This window comes from Chironomus tepperi, unplaced genomic scaffold (assembly GCF_022539635.2).
Source record: "Chironomus tepperi strain 1889 unplaced genomic scaffold, CSIRO-AGI_Ctep_v1 contig_177, whole genome shotgun sequence".
In the NCBI taxonomy this organism is placed as follows: Eukaryota; Metazoa; Arthropoda; class Insecta; order Diptera; family Chironomidae; genus Chironomus; species Chironomus tepperi.
The window spans coordinates 2,500,461-2,525,080 of record NW_027226299.1 but is presented as its reverse complement, the minus strand read 5'-3'; the positions used below and the strand labels follow the sequence as shown (position 1 = coordinate 2,525,080).

At 30.6% G+C, this 24,620-nt stretch overlaps 2 protein-coding genes across 3 annotated transcripts in view; both read left to right on the top strand.

Annotated features, from left to right (window-relative positions):
* The window catches only part of LOC139089392 (LIM domain transcription factor LMO4), a 50,426-nt gene extending 27,920 nt beyond the window's left edge, over positions 1–22,506 (top strand). For both annotated transcript variants that reach the window (XM_070638927.1, XM_070638926.1), the window contains exons 3-8: positions 1,463–1,489; positions 13,864–14,947; positions 15,087–15,240; positions 21,827–22,018; positions 22,155–22,255; positions 22,368–22,506. In XM_070638927.1, coding sequence (XP_070495028.1) covers positions 14,764–14,947; positions 15,087–15,240; positions 21,827–22,018; positions 22,155–22,255; positions 22,368–22,396 — 660 coding nt within the window. In that variant the 5' untranslated portion in view covers positions 1,463–1,489; positions 13,864–14,763 and the 3' untranslated portion in view covers positions 22,397–22,506. The remainder of the gene's footprint in view (positions 1–1,462; positions 1,490–13,863; positions 14,948–15,086; positions 15,241–21,826; positions 22,019–22,154; positions 22,256–22,367) is intronic.
* A 55-nt stretch (positions 22,507–22,561) lies between these two features.
* On the top strand, positions 22,562–23,557 carry LOC139089550 (GATA zinc finger domain-containing protein 14-like). Its single transcript, XM_070639104.1, has one exon. The coding sequence runs from the start codon at positions 22,562–22,564 to the stop codon at positions 23,555–23,557; it is 996 nt and encodes a 331-aa protein (XP_070495205.1).
* The last annotated feature ends 1,063 nt before the right edge of the window (positions 23,558–24,620 follow it).

Genomic DNA, 24,620 nt, shown 5'->3' with positions numbered 1-24,620 from the left:
TAGATAGATCGATGGATGAAATTTTTTTTTTGTTTTGTTTGTTATTGTTTTGCGAGGCTCATCACAACTATCTCTTTCTCTCTCATTTGACATATTCCAATACATCCAGCATTACTCAGTGTTTTTTCTACATTCTATAAAGTCATCTGGGATTTATTGAATGATGATGATTCATTAGATTTAAGCATGGCATGGCATGAGCAATCAGAAAAAAGAGCTGTAGAATACGGTACATAAAAACCAAGAGGATGAGATTCAATAGATGAGAAATTGAAAATTGAAATAATAAAAAGAAAACAACAGCAACAAAAACATGAAAAAGAATTGAGAGATAACAAGCCAAAACGTCGATTGGATCTGATTATCGCAAAATGCGCGATGATTCTCAACGATTTCGGACGATGAGTTGGTAAAAAATAAATTTCTTCAATGCTCTGAGCTTCTCTACATTCTACATTCTTTTTTTTTTGTGAGATATAACATGTGGGAAAAGTATTTCTCGTTAAAAAATAGTTCAACTGTACGTAATTTGCGATTAGTAGAATAAATGGCTTAATTATGGAACTATTTTGCTAACATTTTTCTTACTGTTGCTGATTCCTCCGCTTCTTTGATTTGATTCACTAACTACTGAGCATTATACGCTCTCAATATCTATTGAGATTGTTATTGCTACACAGAAGTACCATATTGAAACTTTACGGAAGTGATAATGACTGCCTTTAATGCTAATGATGATGATGATGATTAAAAAAGAAAAGAAAAAAAACCTTCAATTGATTACTTCTAGATTTAATTACAGTTTAAGCATTTTTAAGTCATTATAAAGAGATTATTGTGGTTGAATTGGAATCATTAATCTTCTCATTTACTCTTTTTTCTATATCTGATGTTCTTTTATGTGATTTTTTGCGAAATATTTCATGAAACTTCCTGTGATTTAGGGGAGAAAAGATTCTAAAGAAAATTTACTACAAAAATTAATTGAATTTTACTTTCAAAAACAGCATTAAGTTAAAAGAGAAATCAACAGCAGTTCCTCATGCTGCATAAATCATCATATGTGAATATATTTAATTTTAATTAAAAATCCTTTAAAGGTGAAATTCAATTATTGACAGTGAAATTTAAATTTTTAATTAAACATTAATTAGGACCGCAAGAATTTAAATGATTATATTTGCAACCCATGGTGCCACATACATACAATATTCATCGGCGGACCTCATTAGCGTTAAATGAAGTCCCTTAACTTAAATAATAATCATAAATGATTATTTTTGTAATTAATTTATTCAAGTCCGGTTAATTATCAAGACATTCAACTTCTGTATTTTTTGCACTGACGCTGTTTAATTAAAGTTATGACCATTAAATTTGCTTATTATGTATATTCATAACCAAATAATTTCTTGATTTAATTTACTAATTAATTTTCTTTCATTTCTATTTCTCATTACAGATTTTACAGAAACGACTGAGTAGAAAGGTATGTTAGAGAAATTGACTAAAATTTCCGTTAAAAGCAAATGTCAATAAGTAGACATTTCACGTCCTTCCCACACCCAAAAAAAATACATTCCATTCCCAAGCTATAAATGTACACATAAAAGTTCAGCTAATTGAAATCATTAATTTACCATTCATCGTCATTCGTCGTCACCAGTAAAATGAATAATTAAATCTTTTACATTTTATACCAAAACTTGTTTAATAATTAGCTCTACTGTGACATAAAAAAAATGTTTAAGACACGACTTCAGCTTAGTATTGTGTTTAACTTTAATTAACTTGCTTGCGCATCGATCCTTTTAAGTCGCATTTTCTCAACTGCATTTTAATTAATTCAACTTCATTTTAATATCGCCATTCATGCTCATTACCATTTCAACGAAAAAAAAAATTTATATACCTTTATATCTACTAAGTTATATATATATATATATATGTACATGTGGACGAGAATGCGATATATGAAAGAATATAAAATTGCGCGACAAAAAAATGTAAGTAAGTTCATTAAACTTTATTTCCTTTTTAAGAAGAGCGTCCGGTGAAGGTAATTATCTACGAAATAAAGCAAGTTTGAATGATTGTTTGCGATAATGAGGGTTGATTTATAGACGCATTTTCATGCCGTCAACTGCAACTAATTTGAATTAATGTCTTGACGAAAAGTTGAGGCAATTTTTAATCAAGATCTTTATGGTCAAAATGACAAAACCAAAAAGCTGAATAATTTTAAAACAATGAAGTCGATTTATAACACCAAAAAATTTCGTGAATTACTCACGTCTTTCCATACATATGAGCTAAAAAAAGTTATTGTGGCAGCGTCGCTTGAGAATTAAGTTTGGTGACGAATACGAAACACATAAAAAATTGGTTAATTAAATGCTTCGCTAAACAGTAAAATAGATAATTATGCATGCGATATGAACCATACAGTTCAACTTACAAACAGAATGAAGCGCGGGTAAATGTGAGCCGCATTTAGGTGGCGAGCTAGTGGTGTAAAATAGAGGTCGTTGAATATGGCAAAATCGCATCTGAATAAAGAATATTTTAACAAAAAAAAAATGTTAATTGCATGCATGAACGATTTTGTGGCCTCTTCTATCCACTCGTTTTCTTTAATGTGCCTTTTAGTCTACTTTCCTGGTTGTTTGTGTGCTTTTTTTGAGGAATATAATGTCTGTTCATTACAACCACGAAATATATTTAAAATATCTCTTTTTTTCTGGAGAATACTAATAGACAAAAAGTTGTGAAATTTCACATCAGAACCAGAATTGACTGTAACATTAAGGAACATAGCTTAACAATAACACAAAAAAATTAATGATTTTTTTTTCTTCATTCCCTCTTGTGTATATAGAGCTATTAGCTGAGGCTAAAGGTGTTTCGTGCATGCACACTTTTATGTTATGTTATATTATTATGAAGGTGTGAAGGAGTTCCATCTGTTCTATTTATACGATATTTCAAATAATGATGCGGGGCTAATTACTAACACAAAACATAAAGTACAGAATGGAAAGAAATGAGTTATTTGTGTATCGACAAAGAGTAAATTAAAATTGAAGTGTTAAAGATTGAACCTGCAATGATGTAGGCTGTGATTTTCATTATTAAAATTATTCAATTTCTTTCTTCTTAAAATCGTTTGTGAAAAAAGCTAAATTGAATTCTTTCCATTGTGTAGGTGCTGTTAGAACTTTTTTCAATTGGAATTTTATTGCATCAAATTCTTTATAAATTAGATCAGATATTGAATATTTCTCTAATATTTTTCAAGAGCATGCCTTCATAATAGCTTCTAATTGAATTGAAATTCAGTCAATTGAAACAGATAAATTAATGAGGACTCCATTAAGAGCCTTCAGCAGTGCATTCACACATGTCTTTTGTTGAGTATTTCAATCAAAGAATTATTAATTTTTTATGGTCTCAAAGCGGACACAATCTGCTTAGATAACTAACCCCTATTATATTCATAAAGAATCAGCTGTTCAACGCGAGAATCTCACATTGCATTGACAATAGAAATCACATTTGTTATCCTTTAATGTTCTTCCCTTTCGTATTAATTTTGAATTGTCTGTCATTAGCATCTTCGCGCCATTCATTTATTAACCTTTTCTTCTCTCTCTTTCTTTTACTTCATTAATGCTGTTGAATATATATCTTCTTATGATTCTACAGGTGTTAATTTTTCATTCCCTATATAATTTTAATAAAAGTAATAATGATAATGTAGTTGAAAGTATAACGTAAATAAATTCACACAACAAGAATTACAGACAGAGAAGGCGATTGACTAATTTATGGATACAAAATAAGAGTGTTTTTATTACAATTTTATGCTAAACAGCAGTCAGAGTTGTTATCGCAGATGAGGAAGACCGAAGAAATTGTAAAATGATGCAAATTACTTTTGCACCTGACCTTTACAATGACTATATGCTTCGCCATTTGTGTAAATTTCTGTTGAATAAACATGCACAATAAAAAAGAAATGCCTGTGTTGAGCTGAAAATTGCAGCATTTTGATTTATGCGCTTAAAGTGTAAAGAAGGAAGATGTTCTTCGTTAATGATCCAATTTTCAACTTCCTGCTCATTTTCACTTGATTCTATGCTTGATAGCTTATTTTTGTTACATTTTATGGATTTTATATGCTAAAAAATTGTAATTGTCGAAATAAATAATTAACCAACAAGCAAGTGCAAGCGTAATTGTCTGGAAATATTCGTGTATAAAATACTTTGGTGTTTTGCGGATCGATGAATTTTTGCATCAACAAAATTATGGCTTCGGCTTCGTCCCACAAAATTTAGAACTGCTGAAATAAATTATTATATAAAATTTTCCTTTTCGCTCAAGTTTTCTGTGAAATTATAAACTACTCACTTACTTACTTGTAAGCAACCCACAACTTAGTACATACTTATGGAGTTAGCAATTTTAGCCTCAGACTTTGATATTTTTTTAATATGAAAAAAAAGAGAAAACTTTGCCAATCAAATTGAGGAAAACTAGCAGCAATTGAGGAAGAAATTTCCCTAAAGCCAAGTAAAATGAAAATAAAATAAATTCATTCATACATCACATACATATATTATTTTAACAACAACCTTAGCGTGCCATTTTCAAATACCTCAAATTGCATGTCTGCCGCTTCAAAATTGCTTCATTTTCATGTGGAGCGAGTGAGAGAAAATGGGGAGAGAAGAAAACAATTCTTAACTCTAAACTAATTCACTCTTATCGATATAGTTTTCCATACATGTTACGTTGCATGCCATTTACCACATATTTACAGTTTATGCAAAAATCTTTCGGGTATGCTCTGTTGAAAAGTTTTATTCCTTCAAGGCTTGCAGGCTTTTGTCGTATGGCAAGGTGAAATCAAGTGGTTTTCAATTTACCTCCATTTAATTTTGATGTTAAGTGTTAGGAGCAGATGTATGGCCTTTGATACGATCAGAAAAATATTTATCGAAAACATTTCATTCTTAGAATTGAAACTACAGCAGCCACTAGTCTTAAGATACATAACTTGATGACTGTATGTGCCTTCATTTCGATTATGAAAAACCACGCAGTGATCATGCACATACATACAATCAATTTCTGCTTAATTATATCACAAAATATAGAAAACAAAATCAATCTCTCCAAGAGAAGCACAAACAGCAGCTACAACAGCCCACATATTGAGATTTGTACCTTAATAAACCCTCGCCTTTTTCTGCTCTTTCAATCAGATTCACAAGACGAAGGTGAGAGAGACGGAGCATGAGAGACCGACAGAACCACACGCAAATATGTTTTTAATTAAATTCCATCCAAAGTTCCTCCTTATGAGTCTCCATTTCGTGTTCTGTGATTGACAAATGAAAAACTTTTTTTTTTAATTTGAAATTTTTTTGTTCCTTTCCACGACACTTGGAACGAAAGAAAAAGTTTAATTTAATTTTTATTGTCACCTTGAAGAATACTTTTCTATTGTCAAGAAAAAAAGAGCTGGCCCGTATGGTCATTACCTTCATAATGCCACTTAAACCTAGCAATTAGCCGACATTTATCATATTCCAATGAAATGCTTCTGACACCATCATCATCATTTTCATCTCTATATATTTATTATTTTTCGTGTTGCTGCTTTTTTCGGTGGGAAAAATGAGAATCTTGAGACGATGAGCGAAAACAATGAAAAGAACCTTTGAACTCTTTTTTATTATGATTTTGTTCCTTCTTCTTCTTATTTTCCTAAGAATATTATTTTTTTATATATATTTTATTATATTCTCTCATTTTTTTCCCTCTTCTTACGGTTCGTGCCGCCTTTTTCATAAATCTTTGAAAATGATCGTGATGATGATGTTCATAAAAAATGAATAACAGCAAAAATAATGAAAATGTCGATGTCTTTTCATCTTAAAGATATGCCGCAAGAATTTGACGCGAAAATTTTATGTCATATGAGTGTCTAATTAAATCTTTTATGACCTTCTCAATGGTCGTGATGGCAATTTGAAATGTAAATGTGAATGATTGCAAATTGATTGGAATTTAATTATGAATGAGTTATTAATTACATTCCATAATAATTAATCGCCACTAAGAGATGAAATAAATTATCATCCATTACACGGGATCGTAAATTTTTATTGGTTTAATATTGTGTGGTTGTCTGGAATTTCATTAAGGTCAAAAGAGCTTTAATACCCGAGCAACTAAAATGATGAAGACTCTGTTAAACCTTTATAAACACCAAATGGAAGTTGCTTAAAACTCCATGGTGGAGCCTTCTTCATTTGTGTTGCTCGGTATATGAAGCCTCACAGAATTGTGTTTCTAATAATTGCTCAAAATTCTAATCCTAATTGAATCTGATTGATGAATTCAATAAGAATCCTTAGCAATACATCTCGAAACAATCTTTAACATCTCATTCGTCATTAAAATTTATTTCTTAAGAAATCTTTGAATCAAAAATGTTCTTTATGTCTGTGAATGTCTGTGTACATCAAAAAAATAAAAGAATCTACATTCAATACGCGAGAGAGTTTAAACCGGTTTAAATTCTCAGTCTATAGTGATTTTATTCTTCTTATCCTTCTTCATCTCTCATTCCTTTTTCATCGGTCATATGATCTGTTGCCACAAGAGCAATTGCCGAAAAAGAAGCAACTTTTTTTTGTTTAAACCCAACATCCAAGGCAGACATGGAGTTGCGACGTTGAAAATTATGTACAGTGCAGAGTTTATTGAAAAATTATATCCTCATCCAATAGTACTTAAAGTGAATTATTAAATTATCTTTAGCATTTTATTCTCTCTCCTTATTCTTCTTCTTAACATCTTCCAATCGTTGTTGTTGCTTGTCTCTTTTGTCGACGATAAGAATGTGTGAATTTCAATTCACACACAGAGGAGAGAGAGAAGAAAAAAAATGCCATCGATGGCAATGAATATGAAATGAAATCGCATGCGACATGACTTATAATGCATAGAAGAGCCATTGATTGGGAAACGGAGATACTGACAAATATTGAATAATTACATCTCTTCGAATTATTGATGAATGATTCATGGTGGTATTTTGTTTTGCATAACTAATATCAGATTATCATGAAATTTAATTTATTTCACATGAGTTCGTGGACCAACAAGCGTTGAGTTCAAAAATCTGAAAATTTAATGACCTTAATTGCTAATATGAAAATTGCTCATATCCATAAAATCATCACTAATTTAATTAACTTGAATAGGTTTATTTGCGTCATAAAAATCATCTAATGCTATATTAAATCTGCACATCATTTAAATTAATGATTGTCGAGTTTTAACTCAAAACTTCCCACTTACAGATACATCGGCCTTAACAATTGTTGTACATTAAATTACTTGCAGTTAGTGAGTTAGTTAGGAAAATGATCATCATAAATAATTGCATTTCATATCATTATACCTACAATAATGCTCTCACAATTAAATTAGCAAGAGTAGTTGTTAATTTATTTTATTTCACTTCATTTTTTTTGTGGTAGAATTCTAATTAAAATTATTGCAATTAAAAATTTTTTTTATTTATAATCATTATTATTATCTACTTTGAAATGAAAATAATTAGACACGACTTTGCCTTCATTTTTAATTGGCAATTACACAATTGTCATAATTATTCTCAATTCAATATTGCGGGGTAGATAAACGATATGTGCAGATCATTAAAAAAATATATTTATTTTTTGCACTTTAATTAGTCAACATATATATGTATTTTAATGTGTGAGGCGTATTTGATGCTATAAGGAAGCAATTTTATATACATATTCTTGGTTTTAAGATATTTAAAGTAGCATAAGAAGGAGTCCAAGGGATGGCAACTTATTAAAATTCATAAAAAATTCCCGATTGACACAAACTATTTATGGCAGCCACATGGTATCCGTATGACAATTATTATGGTAGTTAACATAAGCTGTGTCACTTGTACGACATGTAGCCACAATTTGGCTGTCATGATAAACGTGTGTCGAACGGGATTTAATCGAAATTGTCAACGACTAGACATTCAATTTCATTACACAAACTTGATGCCCACCAAAAAATTCAATAATTTTAATCAAATCATTAAAAATTATTACCATATCTCGTAAAAATTCGCCTCCACAGGAGGTCGCCAACGTATTAAAAGCATAAACAGTAGCAAAATTTAAATTTGCTCGAGAATACACTTACATAGTCACAAACACAAATAAAAAATCCAGAAAGAGCAAAAACAAACAAGCCTTTTAATTAATTTAATCAAACATTAATTAATTGTAAAGTAAACTAATTAGACTAAGAATATTGTTTCAAAAAAAAAGAAGCGAAACGGAGAGTATGGGAGATGAGAGAAAATTCATTGTAACAAAATAGCGCGACGATGCTGATGCTGTTACGCTATTGCCGTCTGTTCGCTCTGCTTCCTTAGCTTCAAGCTCTTTCTTCTCTCTTTTATATGAGTTTGTATTTTATAATTGTTGTTATAATTTTATAATTAATTAAAGTATAAAAAATCTTCATCTAATTATGCTTCCCTTTTTTCTATTATGCTCGCTACACTTCTTTTTTTAACAACTACTGCTCTTGCTGCCTTGCAAAATTATTACAGAGTAAAAGAGATTTTCATTATTTAATCCTTTGCACTCTACTCATATTATTTAAACATCTCATATCTACACAATTTGTATTTATTTCAATGCATATACAGTAACACTATAGCAATGGCTTTTTTATTTATGTTGTATGAACTTAAATTACATTTATTTCCGGTGCTTTTTGTTGTTTCCATGTCAAGGTCATTGGGAAATATTTTTTATTGGATGAGATTACTGTATAGAATTTTGCAGTGTTGTCCATACTGTGTGCCAGACTGTGATGTCCAAATTGGTTCTACTGTAGGATTCCTACCGATTGCCAATTTCCAATTAAAAATAGAAATTGAGTTTAGAGAATCGTATCTAAAATTAGGTCAATTACATATTAGCTGAGTTTGACTTTCAATTAAGTCCAGCAAACTAGAAACTACTTAATAATCTAGTAATTTAACCTAATTGTTACATATAATAAATGCCTTTGAGAAAATAACCCAGCCATACCTTGGCTATAAACAAATTATTATTCAGAAAAACAAAAACTCCTGGAAGGCACAAAAATAATTCAGCACATTTATGTTTTGTAAAATAATTATGCTGCAATCTATGCGTCTTCATATACACACATGTGAATCATAATCACCAGCTTTCTACAACATAATTAACTTTGATTATGAAAAAAAAAATACATAAAATAATGTTTTTTTGAGACGAGAGTAACAGAGAGAAAATGAGGAATCGACGCTCCAAGTTGTGTTATTGTGGAGAATCTAATTAAGGAATTCTTTCTTCTTCCTTTTTTACACAGTTTAATTAAATATGAATTTTATATCGCAGACATATGTGAGAGAGGTATTTCTTTTACTGATGATGATTATGAGGTTGGGAATGAGCGAATATAAAAATTATAAATGTCTTGCGGAATATCTGCAAGCATAGACACATAGAAAACGCATTTTTCTATGCCATAAAATTGCTATAAAATATTTCAACACTTTTATGCTTATTTTTAATGAATTGCTTGAGAATTGCTACAAACGTGAGCACTTGAAGCGTAAAAGTTATTGGCAGGCATTTCCATTAAGACAAAACACCGCATTCAACACCTCTCATTTTAATAAAATATGCTAAAAATGAGAGGTGTAGCCCCAGATAGAAGAAAAAGGAAAATAAAAGAAACATAGTCATTAGTGTGCTAATTAATGTTTAATGTCTAATTAATGTATCGTTACATAATGGCACATACAACATTACGACTTTACTTCTCTTGTCTTTCTTATTGCTTTTCGTGATAAAGAAACTGAATTTTTTCATTATTAAAATTTTTTCAAAAATGAATTTTTTGTGTGTAAAATTAATGAGATTTTTTTTGTGTGTTCCATCACCGATGCTCACAAGAATAGCAAGTAGAATAATATGAATGTGCTCGCAAAAATGAAATTAATGTGATGGCAAATGGTAGCGATGAAAATTTTAATGAAGATTTTAAAATTGATGAGCACGAAAGAAGCAAAAATTTTCTTATGATTGATGGATATGAATGAAAGATAATTAAGGAAGGAAATATTAATTAATAAATTACCTAGTTTTTTATGTTTATTATTTTTTTGTGGATCAAGCCATAAAAGTATAGTTACATTATATCTTGATTTCAATTTGATAATGAAGTTCACTGGTGTGAGCATTCAATCACATTGCATTCCATTACCAAATGAAGTGAGAAAAAAAAAATTCCCATTTGGAAATGAAATTGAGTCATTTCTACGGAGAATCATGTGATTCAATCTCCTTTCATACACATGATGCACGTGCAGTGATGTTTGCCTTATGGAAATTACTTTCGGTATTTGGGATGGTTCTACCTTCTTGGAAATAATTTTCATTTGATTAATCTTTCAGGTATTAATGTAAAATTTGAATCTTCAAAGGGTAAATACTAGTTTGAATACTCATAAATTCTATAATCACAGTCATTAATAAATGAGAATCATTCGTCCGCTTCCAATTGTTTTCACTGTAAATCCGCAATTAGCAACGGTAAAAATTTCGTTCCTATTCATCTTTTGACTTATTGTAATAATTGTCATTATCATCAATGTGATAAATATTCCTTAATAATGACACAGCCAAGTGCTTCCTTCCTTTAAAATCCTTTTTTTTTCTTAAGACGAACAGTAAAGTAAGAGGAGAAATTATTGTGAGATTGTCGACACCTGTTAGGTTTCCGCTCTTTTCTTCTTACTCACTTTACCTTCAAGTCTTCACTTTTCACATGGAATGAGCATAAAAATGAGAAGAATGAAGAAAAGGAAAATCTTTTGAGGAATTTTATTTTCATCTTGCTTTTAAAGGATTGAATGGAAAGCTCAAGCATTTTGTAGTGCAAGGACTAAAAAGTATTCAAAAATTGTGCTTCCTTCGAGTGAGGTCCTCATAAAATATAATAATATCTGTCTCCACAAATTTCATAAAAAGTTACAATTCCATGTGAAACAACCGCAAGCATAAGAATCCCAATTTACTGAGCTTGATGCTAACAATTGAAGTTTCTGGTTTAATGTGTTTTTGATGACCAATTTTCGTGTATTTTTTGTGGATCATGAAACCTTTACTTTACACGCAAATTAACTTCTCTTCTTTACTTAAATCTCTTTTTAATTTCTATCAATTGTGCCACAAAAAGTTACAAGACATGAGTTCTTAAAGGCGTTTTTTAAGTTCATTAATGCGAATTTAATGTGAGTTAATTTGCACTCTATACATTTTTGACATCACAATCCTTAACAAGCGGTGAATAAACTTGCAGACTGCACTCTACCTACATCAAGGATGTGTCTACTCCTGATTCACGGAATTCTTTTGTTCATCTTAAATGACGGAAAGGAGAAAAAGATCAAAAAATTTAATTTCCTTCCTGACGCGAAAAGGAAACTTTTCATGACTGTTTTTACAGCATTTTCAATATTTGAGTGAAGAAAAGAACTCTTCCATGTTGATATGATAAGAATGTTTAGATTGGTCTTTGAGGAACTTCACGTGATAGAGTCTTCAACTTTTGTATGATCCGGAAATTTATTTTTCACATGTTTAAAGAGCTTCTTGGACAAATATTTGAAGCTTTTATGAAAAACTTTTGAATTTCAAATATTTTTGAAGCTTTTTATTCTCGAATGGAAATTATGCATGATAATTAATTAAAAATAATTAATTGGAGTAAGCAAACATTTCAATTTGCAGCAGAAAGTAATTAAAACATTCCGGAAAAGTGTGTGGAAATGCTCGATAGTAACAAAATATATAAATGAAATGTTCCTTTATAGATTAATTTACTCTAGTTACTCTCACGTTTGTTGTCTCTCATTTCACATTCCATCATATTCTTTTTCCCATAATAAAAAAATGAAAGAACAATATTGACTTTACCAATGCACATGTCAATTGATTATTTGCTTTTCATTAATTAACTAATTAAGTATAATTAATGTCAGTCCTCATAAGACTTATTTTTATCATCTCATAAACTAATGATAATGAAAAATATCACTCGGTAAATAATTTTCATCATTAATTTAATTTTCATCCAAAAAACAGTCGCCTTTCATTCACTATTCAAAAAAGTTTTTTAAAAAAATTAACAAAGATAATTAAAAAATTGTTTAATTAATTAAAAAAAGAAGAAAAAAAAACTAATTAGTAAAAGTACAAAGAGAATGTTGTAAATAAAGTTTAATCATCATCCAGCATCAACGTGATTGAAGGGGAGAGAAAAAAAAACAGTAACACAGAGCGACAGGCAGACGAAGGGTAATAAAAATTGTGTAAACTCATATGTATGTGTAAAGAACTATCCAACCACCCAACATATGCAATCATATTACACATATGTATGAAACATCTTTACCATCCATCCATCCATCCATCTATCCGACATTCAATCACAAACAGACTCCTTAATTAACAAAATGAGATCCACAACCCGAAAACAAGCACATTCACCAATTCCATGTAATTTTACAACCAAAAAAGCTTTAATTAATTTAATTAAAGTGTATACATACATTGAATCAGGCAAAAATGTAAGACAACCATACAGGCTGATTCGATCGAAAGAGAAGCAAAATAAAATGAGAAAAAGTGAGAAGAAATGAGAACAAACTGATGAGAATGGATAAAATTGTATACCAAAGACAATCGGAATTGAAATATGATTTTAAAATTGCCACAATAGATTTAAGGTTCCAAAAAAACTTTTTAGATGATTATTTTAATTAACCTCATTTGATACGCTCGTACAAGACCTAATTGGTGTCAGTTAGGTATGCTTAAAAATAAATTTCAGGAAGTAAAGTAGAACAATACTGAGAATTCTATAAATTTACAGTTCAATAACTAATATACCCAATTAAAAAATAAGGCATGAAAAATTTTGCATAACAACATCAAAAATACTATCTGCAGATCGTAAGTAAACGACAACATGATGTATGAAAAGGAGAGAAGTAAAGAGAGCGAAAAATAAAGGCAATTTCGTATACAAAATGTGTGTAATAAATAAATCACTAATTGGCTCTCTTTTCATGATAACTGGTATTAAGCGTTGGTAGAAAGGCTTCCTTTATGTATAGACATTGTGTAAAAAGAATAAACGAATGAGATGTGTATTCATATAATTGATGAATGACGAATGATTGTATTTATGCTTTTTGATATAAAAGCTGTGTCTAGGGAGAGTAAGGAGAGTGACGGGATGTACCAAGACAGGATTAAAATTAATTGGGAGCAATTGTTGTTCATAAAACTTGCAACAATGTTGCTTGATGAATTTATGAACTAGGTTAAATTTAAACGAATCCAGTTTTCTGAAAAGACGTCATTTTCGAACGATTGAATCAAAATATTATTTATAACTGATCAAAGCCTACAGAGTTGATTATCTTTGATAAATCAAGTATAAAAAAAACTGGAGCACGTGTCGTGTAAAATTAATGATTTCAAGTCTCGACGCGGTGTGGGCATGGAACATGCGATACAGATTTCAAAACATTGATGGCAATCGTATAGAAGAAATTATTAATTAATTGAACTGCTGAAACTATGTAAAAATCTATAAAATCTAATTAGGCAACTTTGCTAGCCTAGAATATATTTATATTCCTTAATTGACAGCAACATTCATTAATTTCGAATATTTTTTTTTCTCATTTAATTACAGATATATGTGGTCATTATAACCTGAGAACCAACAAACAGAAAACAGAAAAATCAATTTTTAAATCTCGCATGCACGAAAATATATTTTTACTTACCTCAACAACAATTGCGTCTCGCATGACATTTATCTGAGAGGAGGAAATCAAAATAAGAAGTGGAAATCTCATAGCAAGACTAATTAAATTATACTTCTTGCTGTATATTTTCAACATAACATAACATAAATTGATTTTTGAATTAAAGAAAAAAAAACGAGAGAACAGAAGAGAAGGAAAAGGGGAAAAATGTCAGAAAGATTTAATTAACCATTATCGCATACCATTCGATCTCAATTTTTATTTCATTTCATTCTGCTGTTTGAAATCATACACAAACGAGAGACCCGAAAAAAATATATATAATATAAAAGAATTGAAAAAAGGAGAAGAAAAGAATATAAAAAAATTGGACTGGAACGTTGATTTTTGTTTCAAGATATTTTAATTGCCATTTCGCGTACAGACCGACAAAAACAAAGGAAAAAAGGCATAAAAGAGTCTTAAATAGACTTTTATTTGCAAAGTAGAGACGAGAGCATAAGCAAAGTCAAATTGAAGGGGGAAAAGCCCCAAGCGAATGACAAAATAGCAGCAGACATAGAAGAATTGTATAGATGATGATTAATAAGATGTTCATTTAATGAGCATCAAGATAAACAAGGAAACTTTAGATTGAAATAATTACATAGTAGAAACGAACGTTGATCTATGCAAAAATAAAACTCAAACCGGCCATAAGACATTAGATTAAGAATTGACAAGGAGTCAATTTACTAGATACAAAATTAAAATTTTAAAAACGAATACTAAAAAATTATTAAAGACGTGTAGTTTAAAAAGGCATCAAGCTGGCAGCGGTAGCAATGAATCCTCACTATAATCCGTATGCGGATTTAAATTCACCACATTCCCCCGGGTCGGATAATTATCCGCCACTAAGTCATCATAATGGTCATAGTACATTAAGTCAAATGGATGGCCATCATCAAGGCTTTCATCATATGAACAATAATGGTGGTGCAATGAAACATTGTGCTGGATGTGGTGGTGAGTATTTTTACGACCATTTTTTTATATTTGATGCATAAAATTTATACTTTTTATCCTCTATTTTCATGCTCAATTTCAACCTTTCCCACACCATATGTAATATAAACTCGACATATTTGCGAATGTCATGATGCAGGTAAAATAATGGAAAGATTTTTCCTGCACGCATTAGACAGATACTGGCATAATTCATGTCTAAAATGCTCCTGTTGTGGTGCAATGCTTGGCGATATAGGCACTAGCTGTTTTACGCGTAGTGGAATGATTTTATGCAAGGCTGATTACTCTAGGTAAGTGATTATATCGTTTTTGAACTCTACAACGATTACACGTTGTGTGGCGTATTCTTTTGTGGTCTGAAGTTCATGCTTTATTTCACAAATTTGTCTAAAATGTCTAGAATATTTTATTATTTTGTTAAAAAGTATTAAATTTCAATTAAACGGCAGCATAGAAATGTATTTTTATGAGGTTTCTCTACCTTAAAATTTCTTACGTCTAATTCCATTTTTTTATTCGACCACTTCAACCGCACTTTACAAACGTGAATGATGAGAATGAGAATCCAAAAAGAATCGTATTGAATTTCACATTCCTTTCATTTTTTTTTATTTTCTTGTGAATTTTACATCATTTTGTTAAATTCATTCAACAAATTTCATTTCTATCCTCACTCCAAAAACCTTCTCATTCTTTTATTTTCTTTCTTGTCGTTTTGGAACCGCAACGACGAAGAATAAATTTTTCATGCTTTTTTTTTTGTATTATTTGCTCAAAGAAATATCAATTACAATCGTCGTCATCATTAGTGAAGTGCAAACACTTAATGCTTACACTATTGTATCGCAAACATTAACGAGAAAATGATGATGAATTATGTTTGCACTCACAATTGAAGGTTAATGCATGTTAATGCTTATGTTACGCTTATGTTGGATACTTAATGATGTTGATATTGTTTGATAAAAATTTACAACAATACAACACGTAAAGAAAGAAGAAGAAGGAAACGGAATGGAAGAAAATTTTTTATTGTGGAGTGAGAAAGACTCACTTCGTGTATGTAATGTGAGGTGTTAATTAGTGAAATGTTGAATCAATGATGGCAATTTAATGGGGAATTCAGGTTGACTTAATTAAAAATTTCTTTTGAAAACTTTTTGCAAAATTTCTCATCATTAAATCCACGAAAATTTTCTCCACATCCATTAGTACAGACTGCTTACGAGCTCATAAACTCATGACAATTTATCATCAAAAAGACGAAGCTTGAAAAAGACAGCAAACGTCAACAGTACCTTGAATTAAGCTTATATTGAAGATGAAGGAAGGAAAAGAAAAATTCACCGCAATTGTATATTTCTCGTACTTCACGTACTTAATTCCGCCCTCGTCTTACTTCCCATTCAATAAAAACTTGTATATTTGATTTCTTCTCATTTTTTTTACTTCTTCCTCTAAATTGCCCAAATTTTCCGCAGATCAGTTGAAAAAATTTTCAATCGCAATTTCATTTCAATTTTTCAACTAATGACACTTCATGTATCGCGTTGTGCTACGCAAAAAAAAAACTCTTCCAAACTAAATTTCACTACGTCAATTTATCGATGACTGTATAAATGAGGAGGAGAGTCGATATACCATATATACGCATACAAAATTGTCTAATAAAAATAATTTCAATACATTCAAAAAAGAAATTGATTTTAAACAAAATGTTGCCATTCTCGAGTCAGTCACACCCTCACAAATTTGCCGCCGTTGCCGTTTAGAAAAACCCCAAAAAGCTAGAACTTTTTTTTTTGTGTGTTGTCGCTGCCATCATCATTCATACCGTATGATGGAATGTAGCGAGAGGGATAGAATGAGAGATAAATGAATAGAGAAAACGATGAAAACGACACAGTGCGGAATCGATAAATTGGGATGAAAATACTCATTGTTGGCTTTAGTGGTTGCTCTTATTACTCTTCCATGCAATTTCAATTAAAAAAGGAGCCATTGCCATTGTCGCGTAACGATTTAGAATAGACATTTATACACGTACATAGACACGTAATTGTGAATATATCTTGCTCCGCGCACTTTATTGTTTATTTCTACATGAATTTATGGGTCAAATAAATTTTATCCTTCTAACATTTAGGATTGCTAAACATGAATGGTAGAATATAAGCGTAATTGAAATTACTCCATGCACCTACCTAGCTATAGTCTACATCCTATACTATGTATGAAGAAAAATCCTTTTTTTTTTCAATTTTACTCAATAAACTCATTCATTTCAATTGTCCTGCTTTCCTCTTCATACTCTGACTTCATATGCTCATACACACACACACATCCCCTAATCTCGTCGTGATGATGCATAGCTCTTATTTATTAGTTTAAATTTTCCTGATGCTCAAAATCTCAACTGTATGAGTCGAGTCGACTAGCAAATGCTTCATCAGACAATTATTTTTAATTCAATTCGTGAATCGACTTTGACGCTCACTTTTTTTTCCACTGTGCTGATAAAAACACTTTATATTGTGTTGCAGTAGCCTCAACATATAGTGTGAGAGATGGCACAATTCATCTATTTGCTGGATAGTTCTAACAGTTTCAAGTATATGTGTGTATATGAGTGTGCATGTGGTATGTACGGTGTGATTTGATTATCAAGAGAAAATTTATTTCGTCGGAATCTCAATGAACATTTATTTCATTGTTGAAATTTATTTATGAAGTTGAAGTCTATAGTTGCATCAATAGAAAGAATAGAGGTAATTGAGAAGGAATTAAGAGGTTATTTACTGTTTATTTGTAAGGTGTTAAAGGATTTTATATGGTTTTTAGTCTTATCGACTTTTCAATGCAAGTAAATTTACATCTCATCCTGTGCCTGTCACATCTCCATCATAATGATCAATTGTGAATGATTAAAGATAAATATTTTGCGTATACACACCAAAATACATGTGTGGTTGCAATTTTATTATTAAAATTAAATTATTTTCACACTAGAGCTGTCTATCCTCATGAAAATTCAATTTTCATAATTTTTCATGCCTTTTTTGCTCACACGCTTACCATATTGCATGTCACTATAGTTGCTGGCAATAAAATATTTCTTTTTTCATATTTATTTCCCTTCTCCTATGAATATGTATGGTTCATGCTGATATTTTATTGATTTTTGAAAGGAAAATAAGTAAGAGTATGTAAGAAAGGATTAGTAAATAGATCAATTGTATTAATATTTTTTTGTGGCTGATAAATGATAATTTTGTGACACTTTGAATTATGAATATAAAGAAGTTTGAACCGCCCTCATCGTTAATCATTTCCATTTTAATTAACTGACTCAGGCTTTTTCAATTTCCGTTTGTGATAGAATTTGACGTGAATTATTGATTACATTAAAGGTGCTGCTATTCTCCTCAAAAAATAAACCACGCGGCAATTTTCATCATCATCATTCGTTGTCGACGTCCTTTCGTCATGAATGAAAATGAATGGAAAAAGCTTCAAAATGAATGAATATGTGTGTGATTTTCTACTTCTTCTCCTGTGCTCCTTTCGTCTCATTCTCATTCGTGAGTATTCATAATCTAAAAACGCTATTAGGAAATTGCTTTTTTCGCCGTGATGCGTTCAAAAATAATGACTTTGAGGTTTGAGTCGATTCTTATTCAACAACTACTGCTAATATACGCCACATAGCAATTACCGATGAGAAGAAAATTCTCTCGTTCCTCACTTTTTTTTATTGCTTAGATGAAAATTAGACGTAAAAGTGAATGAAAAATTGGAAAAAGTTTGAAATGTTGTTTCTCCTTTTTAAGTACAAAAAGGAATTTGAAGTGAAAAGTTTTCAAATAGTTTGATGTATGGAAATGAGTTTTACATGAAAAAAGGAAATTGAAAAACAAAAATAACAAGAAAAGTCGTTATTTGCTTTATAATTGACGTAAATTTTTCATTTTTACTATACAAGCTTGAAGTCATAGCACAATTAAATTTCATTCATTTAAGGCCCCCTTAAAATAATGAAGAAAAATTACAAAAGAATACGAAATTATTTTGAGCATAAAGAAATTTTCTCCTTATTATTTTCAATCAACCCACTCGTTCATTATTTAATGTGTATATTCATATAAGGAGCATTAAAAAGAAATGAAAAATGAATAGAGATTAATTTCCATCAAGTCAAGCACACACAAGTAATTTAGAATCAAAAAATCAGGAGAATGGGTAATAAAGTCAAATGGCATACTAAAAAATTTATTGCGTGACTTATATCATGTATATGCACGCACTTATACACACGCCCAACAGCATGAAAGGCAATTTTTAATAATCTACACCTTAAGGAAGCAAAGAATGAAGAGCAATTAACAAATATGAAATATTTAATGTAGCTGTATGATGTGCCGCTACGCACCTTCGCTACTTCCTCTAATTATTATTATTAGTCTATCTATAGTTTTATCATTATTTGCATTCTTAATGGAAACTACTTATCAGTCATAAAGTGAAAGCCCCAATTTCGTAAAGATTACTGATAAGACTCAGGATATGAGGTACATGAAGCAAAGCAATATTATCGGCTTTTAGTTCCCCTATGCCAAACAAGTATATGAAAGGAGAGGAAAAAAAAATCATCATCAAAAAACAAGAACCACAAAAGCCATCAATTTTAACCCAAAAACCTCGCCCACCGTAAATTTAATTAATGATGATATTTATCATTTGATTTTTAATCTAGAAAATGGATATAAATATAAATCATTTTGAATCATTCCGAAATTGGGTTGACTATTATAATTTAATCAAATATATTCACATTTGTGTGTGTATGAGTATGTGAATGTGGTAAGCATACACACATATATGTCTCCTTTCTTCTTTCTCGCCTCACTGACAATCATTTACAATTCCGCCACCGACATTCCATATAATCCATTTAAAAGATTAATTCAATTTCGCCACCCCTTCGATTTTTGCTGCTTTTTTTCTTCATTCTCTCTCTTTCATTGCTTCTTTTCTGTGCATACATGCTGGAAAACTTCTTCTTTCTTAGAATTACTATTATTGTGACTAGTCATTGAAGCTGTTTCGATGTCATTTCTATACTGTTATTGATATTGTGCAATATTGATTCGAATTATGATTACAATCATGGAGACTGAGATAACTGTATAGGATATTAGCTAATTATATTTTATTACTATCAATTTGATGCGTCTTAGTTGCTAAGATTAGCATAGTTAGGCTATTTAATTATGAAGTCCAGCATTTTGACGGCATAAAAATTTTATATCTTAAAGTATGAGAAAGTCATCAAATGTGGATGATCCTGTTGATATTATTCAAATCATCTCTGGATATTCCACTAATTAGCAAGAATCATATTCATAAAGAACTCAGGAATGCAAAATAGAAACTCAATACAGCTCGTAAAAATCATCATCAATATTCAAAATAAACAAGCAAAATTCATCTTGAATCAAAAATCTAAAGACAGAAGAGTTCTCACATAATCTAAAAGTATTCACTAGAAAGCAGATATCAGGAGAAAGACAAACATTAGGAAAGACATAAAAACGATGGAGAAGCAGAAGAAGAAAAAGAAAAAAAAGTCGTTTTTCCTGATTAAATGAATTTTAATTTACTTATCGCTATCATTATCATTATCGTCATTGCTTCTAATAGACTTTTTTAATTTGCTAAATGAATACCCTCTCTCCATTCCATATAGATCCTAAGCTTTATGGTTGTAATAGTTTGGATGGTCGAATGTATATGTATGTATAAATAAATGAGAATGAGAGAGAGTGGAAAGAGAGAAGAATCATCATCAATAGCCAGATGCTTTCTTCCTTTTTCTATCCATGTCTTCTTTTCTTCAACAGACATTTGTATAGAAACATATTGCGAGTGATTTCGGTGATGAGGATATGGAAAGGGGGCGAGAGACGAAATGAAAGAAAATAAGAAATTACAATTATTTCAATGTTCACTTTCATTTGTCTAATTGGATGTAATCTTTTAGATACAATTTTTATTCATCATAAACATCCTTAACTATTTTTATGCAATGTTAATCCATAGTGATGATTTTTATGGAATACGTACGCAAGTGTAAACACGAATGGACATTGATATGAAGGGAAAGTTGAATATACCAACTCATTATGTAAATTGAGCGCATTTAATGACAAATGTCAACCTCTAAAGTGCATTATTAATTTGTCATGCCAAGAACTATCCCAAAATGTCCAATGATATGCTTTAATTTTGAAAAAGGCTGTCCAAAATTACTCAAATGAAAATAATGGAATTGCAAAATATGTTTTTTCGTGTGCGAGACATTTTGTCATTAAAGATAATGAGAAATCATTGAAAGGGATAACAAAGCCATCACATACACAGCAAAATGGAACCAAACCCTTCGCACTTCACTTCACTCATTCTCAATTTAATTAATTAACGCGCGTTTTTCTCCTCCTTTCTTTTCCTTTGAGCTGACAGACTAGTTGAATACCAGCCAATCTCATTTTGTGTGTTAATTATGTAATTTGAGTTGTTTTAATTTTTCATTATTTAATGCGCTTTCACGTTCAAGTTGCTGTTGCTGTTTCTCTTGTTATATCCAGTTGGAAAAAAAATTCCTTTATGATTAATCAGCAACTTTCATAACAAGCGATGATTATGAGCACTTTACATTATTAGTTTGTCAACAAATGAGTTAATGAGTCTGTAAAATATGAAAATTAGGGATGGTTATAAGGCATAATGGGGTGTGAGGGATGAACACAAAAATATTATTATTTCTCTAATTAAACAAACAAACTAACATAAAACTTTGCAATTTATTGTATTTTACAGATTATTTGGAAATTCAGGAGCATGTTCAGCGTGTGGACAGAACATACCAGCCAATGAATTTGTGATGAGAACGACAACAAATATTAATAATAATAATCCACAGCCGAATAATCAAAATATTCAAAACTTTGTGTTTCATCTGAAATGTTTTTCATGCTCAAAATGTGGCTCACATTTAGTTCAAGGTGATAGGTAAGTTATTTCATAAAGCTACTTAAGCATCCTTCAATTATAATTATACGGCTGAGCAATCACCTGTCAAATATCCTTTAAAAGACGATGAAATATTAGAAATTAATTAATTTTAATTTTTTATGTATCCCAACAGATACTACATGTTAGCAGGTAGTTTAGTATGTGAACAAGATTGGCATAAATTGGTAAAGACTGCGACACCTAATCCAACTCCACCTTTGCGAAAGGGAAAAGGTAATGAAATTTAATTAATTAGTTTCATTCAAATATCAAATTAGTTTCAACATCAACAATAATGAACAATTTTAATTAATTTTTTTTTTTTTTCATTTTAATTTTCTCACAGTGGGAAGACCGCGTCGTTCGCGTGACTGAGATGGACCGCGCCTCGGTCGTCCACCGAAAATCAAAAAGCTTGACGATGATCAACATGCTCACACACAACAATCTCAACCGCCGCATCCAATTTTACCATCCGTTCTATTAGATGATGATCCATCACGGAATATGCTCGTTCCACGTCTCCATCCACAATCAATAATGGCGAGATCGCCACAGAATGAGGGATTGTATAGTAATTTATATGACAAAGACATGAGTCTGATGCGAAAATTGATGAATTTGGATGAATTCCAATGTTCAAATAATGGAAATGGAAGCAACATAACGGCACCCAATAGCGACATAAATGCATCAAAACATTTTCATCCGTACACAAATGGCAGCAATGGTGGAGGTGGTGGAGCTGTTGGAGGAATATTTAATGGGAAATTTACAAGTCCCACAAATTTTGCGTCATCATTTCCTTACGATAATAAGCAACAGCAACAGCATATTGCTAATGGTATGGGTCGAAATCACCACGATGGTCTACTCAAACCATGCTATGATCATTTTTCGAATACAACGACGGCCACAAATACGAAATCGGAGCCGCTTGATGATAATTTTGGAAGTAATCCAATAACAGGCAGTAGTAACGGCAGTGGCATTGTTGGCTACAAAAAGCAATCATCTACAATAACAACGACAGCAACTTCTTTATTCTCATCTAGCGGTAATGTCGGCAATGGTGGTGGCTTCATGAATCAATTCTCCCATGAATCATTATTCGGTGCCAACAATCATCATCATCATCAGCAACAACAACAACAACAACACAGTCATCATCCACATCATCACAATCAACCATTCACAAAGCTCAATGAAATCAATAATAATAGTAACAGCAACAATAATAATAGCGGTATTGTAATAAAATTGGAAAATGGCGGTAATATTGGCGTTGGACAGCATGCAAATGACTTTACAAAAATGTCAAATGAACAACAGCAGAATTTATGTTCACGTAGCTCAACTACAATTGCAACAGCATCAAACAAAACTGAACCAAATGAATTTAGAAATAATAATAATAATAATAGTAATAGCAGTAATCACATTAAGGATAGTAATAATCATATTGATAATGATGATGAACGTAAAAATTCGACATTACATAATGATGATAGTAACGATGGATTTACGCAATTGTAAGAGTAAAGATTACAGTTCGATCTTTAATTTGTGACATGTGAAATATTTACGATCTCTCTATCTACTTACCTTAACTATACTACCTAATATTTGTAGTTGTCAAAAGTAAATTTTTGAAATCATCGGAAATTGGTGTCTTGAGTTGCATCATCCTGTTGCCAGCTAAATTTGAATATTTCAAAATTTGTGACTAAATGTTCTAATATAGAACAACTTCCTACTATAACTAGATATATTTCCGATTTAGTTGGACTTAGTGATGCACTCAAGACACCAAATTCTAGATTTGTTGCTGACTTTCACTTAATCCAGAGAATGAGTACGCTCGTCATAATATGTCTTTGGAAATTTAGATTTGAATGAAGCAATTGACAAACAAATGTCTGTCGCTTCCTATGGACTCCAAAAGTACACAAATCAGGCAAATAATATTAAATGAAAAGCTTTCTCCTACAAAAATCAAATGATAACATTGGCAACCATTCATAAATCATGTTGTCAATTAAGATTTTTATTATTGAGTTGTAATTAAGTTATTGATATTGTAGTTGAACAAAAAAAAAACACAAAATAACATATCAGGATGACGCAGTGAAATGAGAACAGAATCATCTTCCTGATATACAAAATGTTGAATTTAAAGTGAAAATTAAACGTGATTGTAATTGATTTGTTTTCTTCTTTTTTATTTTTTTTATGTATTCTCATACCTTCCGTACCTTTGCCGGTTGGATGAGAATATTTAATTTAGTTGACACTTTATTCGCCTCTCTTTTTTGTTATTGAAAAATTATGTAAATTTTTCGAAATAAAAAAAATTTAAGAAACTTAATTAATGATAAATGAAAATGCTGTAAAAATGTTGTTTCTCATACGTTTTAAAATTAATTTAAAGTGAAAGGAAATATCAAAGAATTTTAAAAAATTAAGGAGATGAAACTGTGAAGTAGATTCTTCTATCTACATTAGTTAAATAGGATCCTAAAAAAATTAGAATGTTAAGTATATTTAAGTCCAGTGAAAATAAACCTACTTAAATCTTTGAATGATAAGATTCTGTACA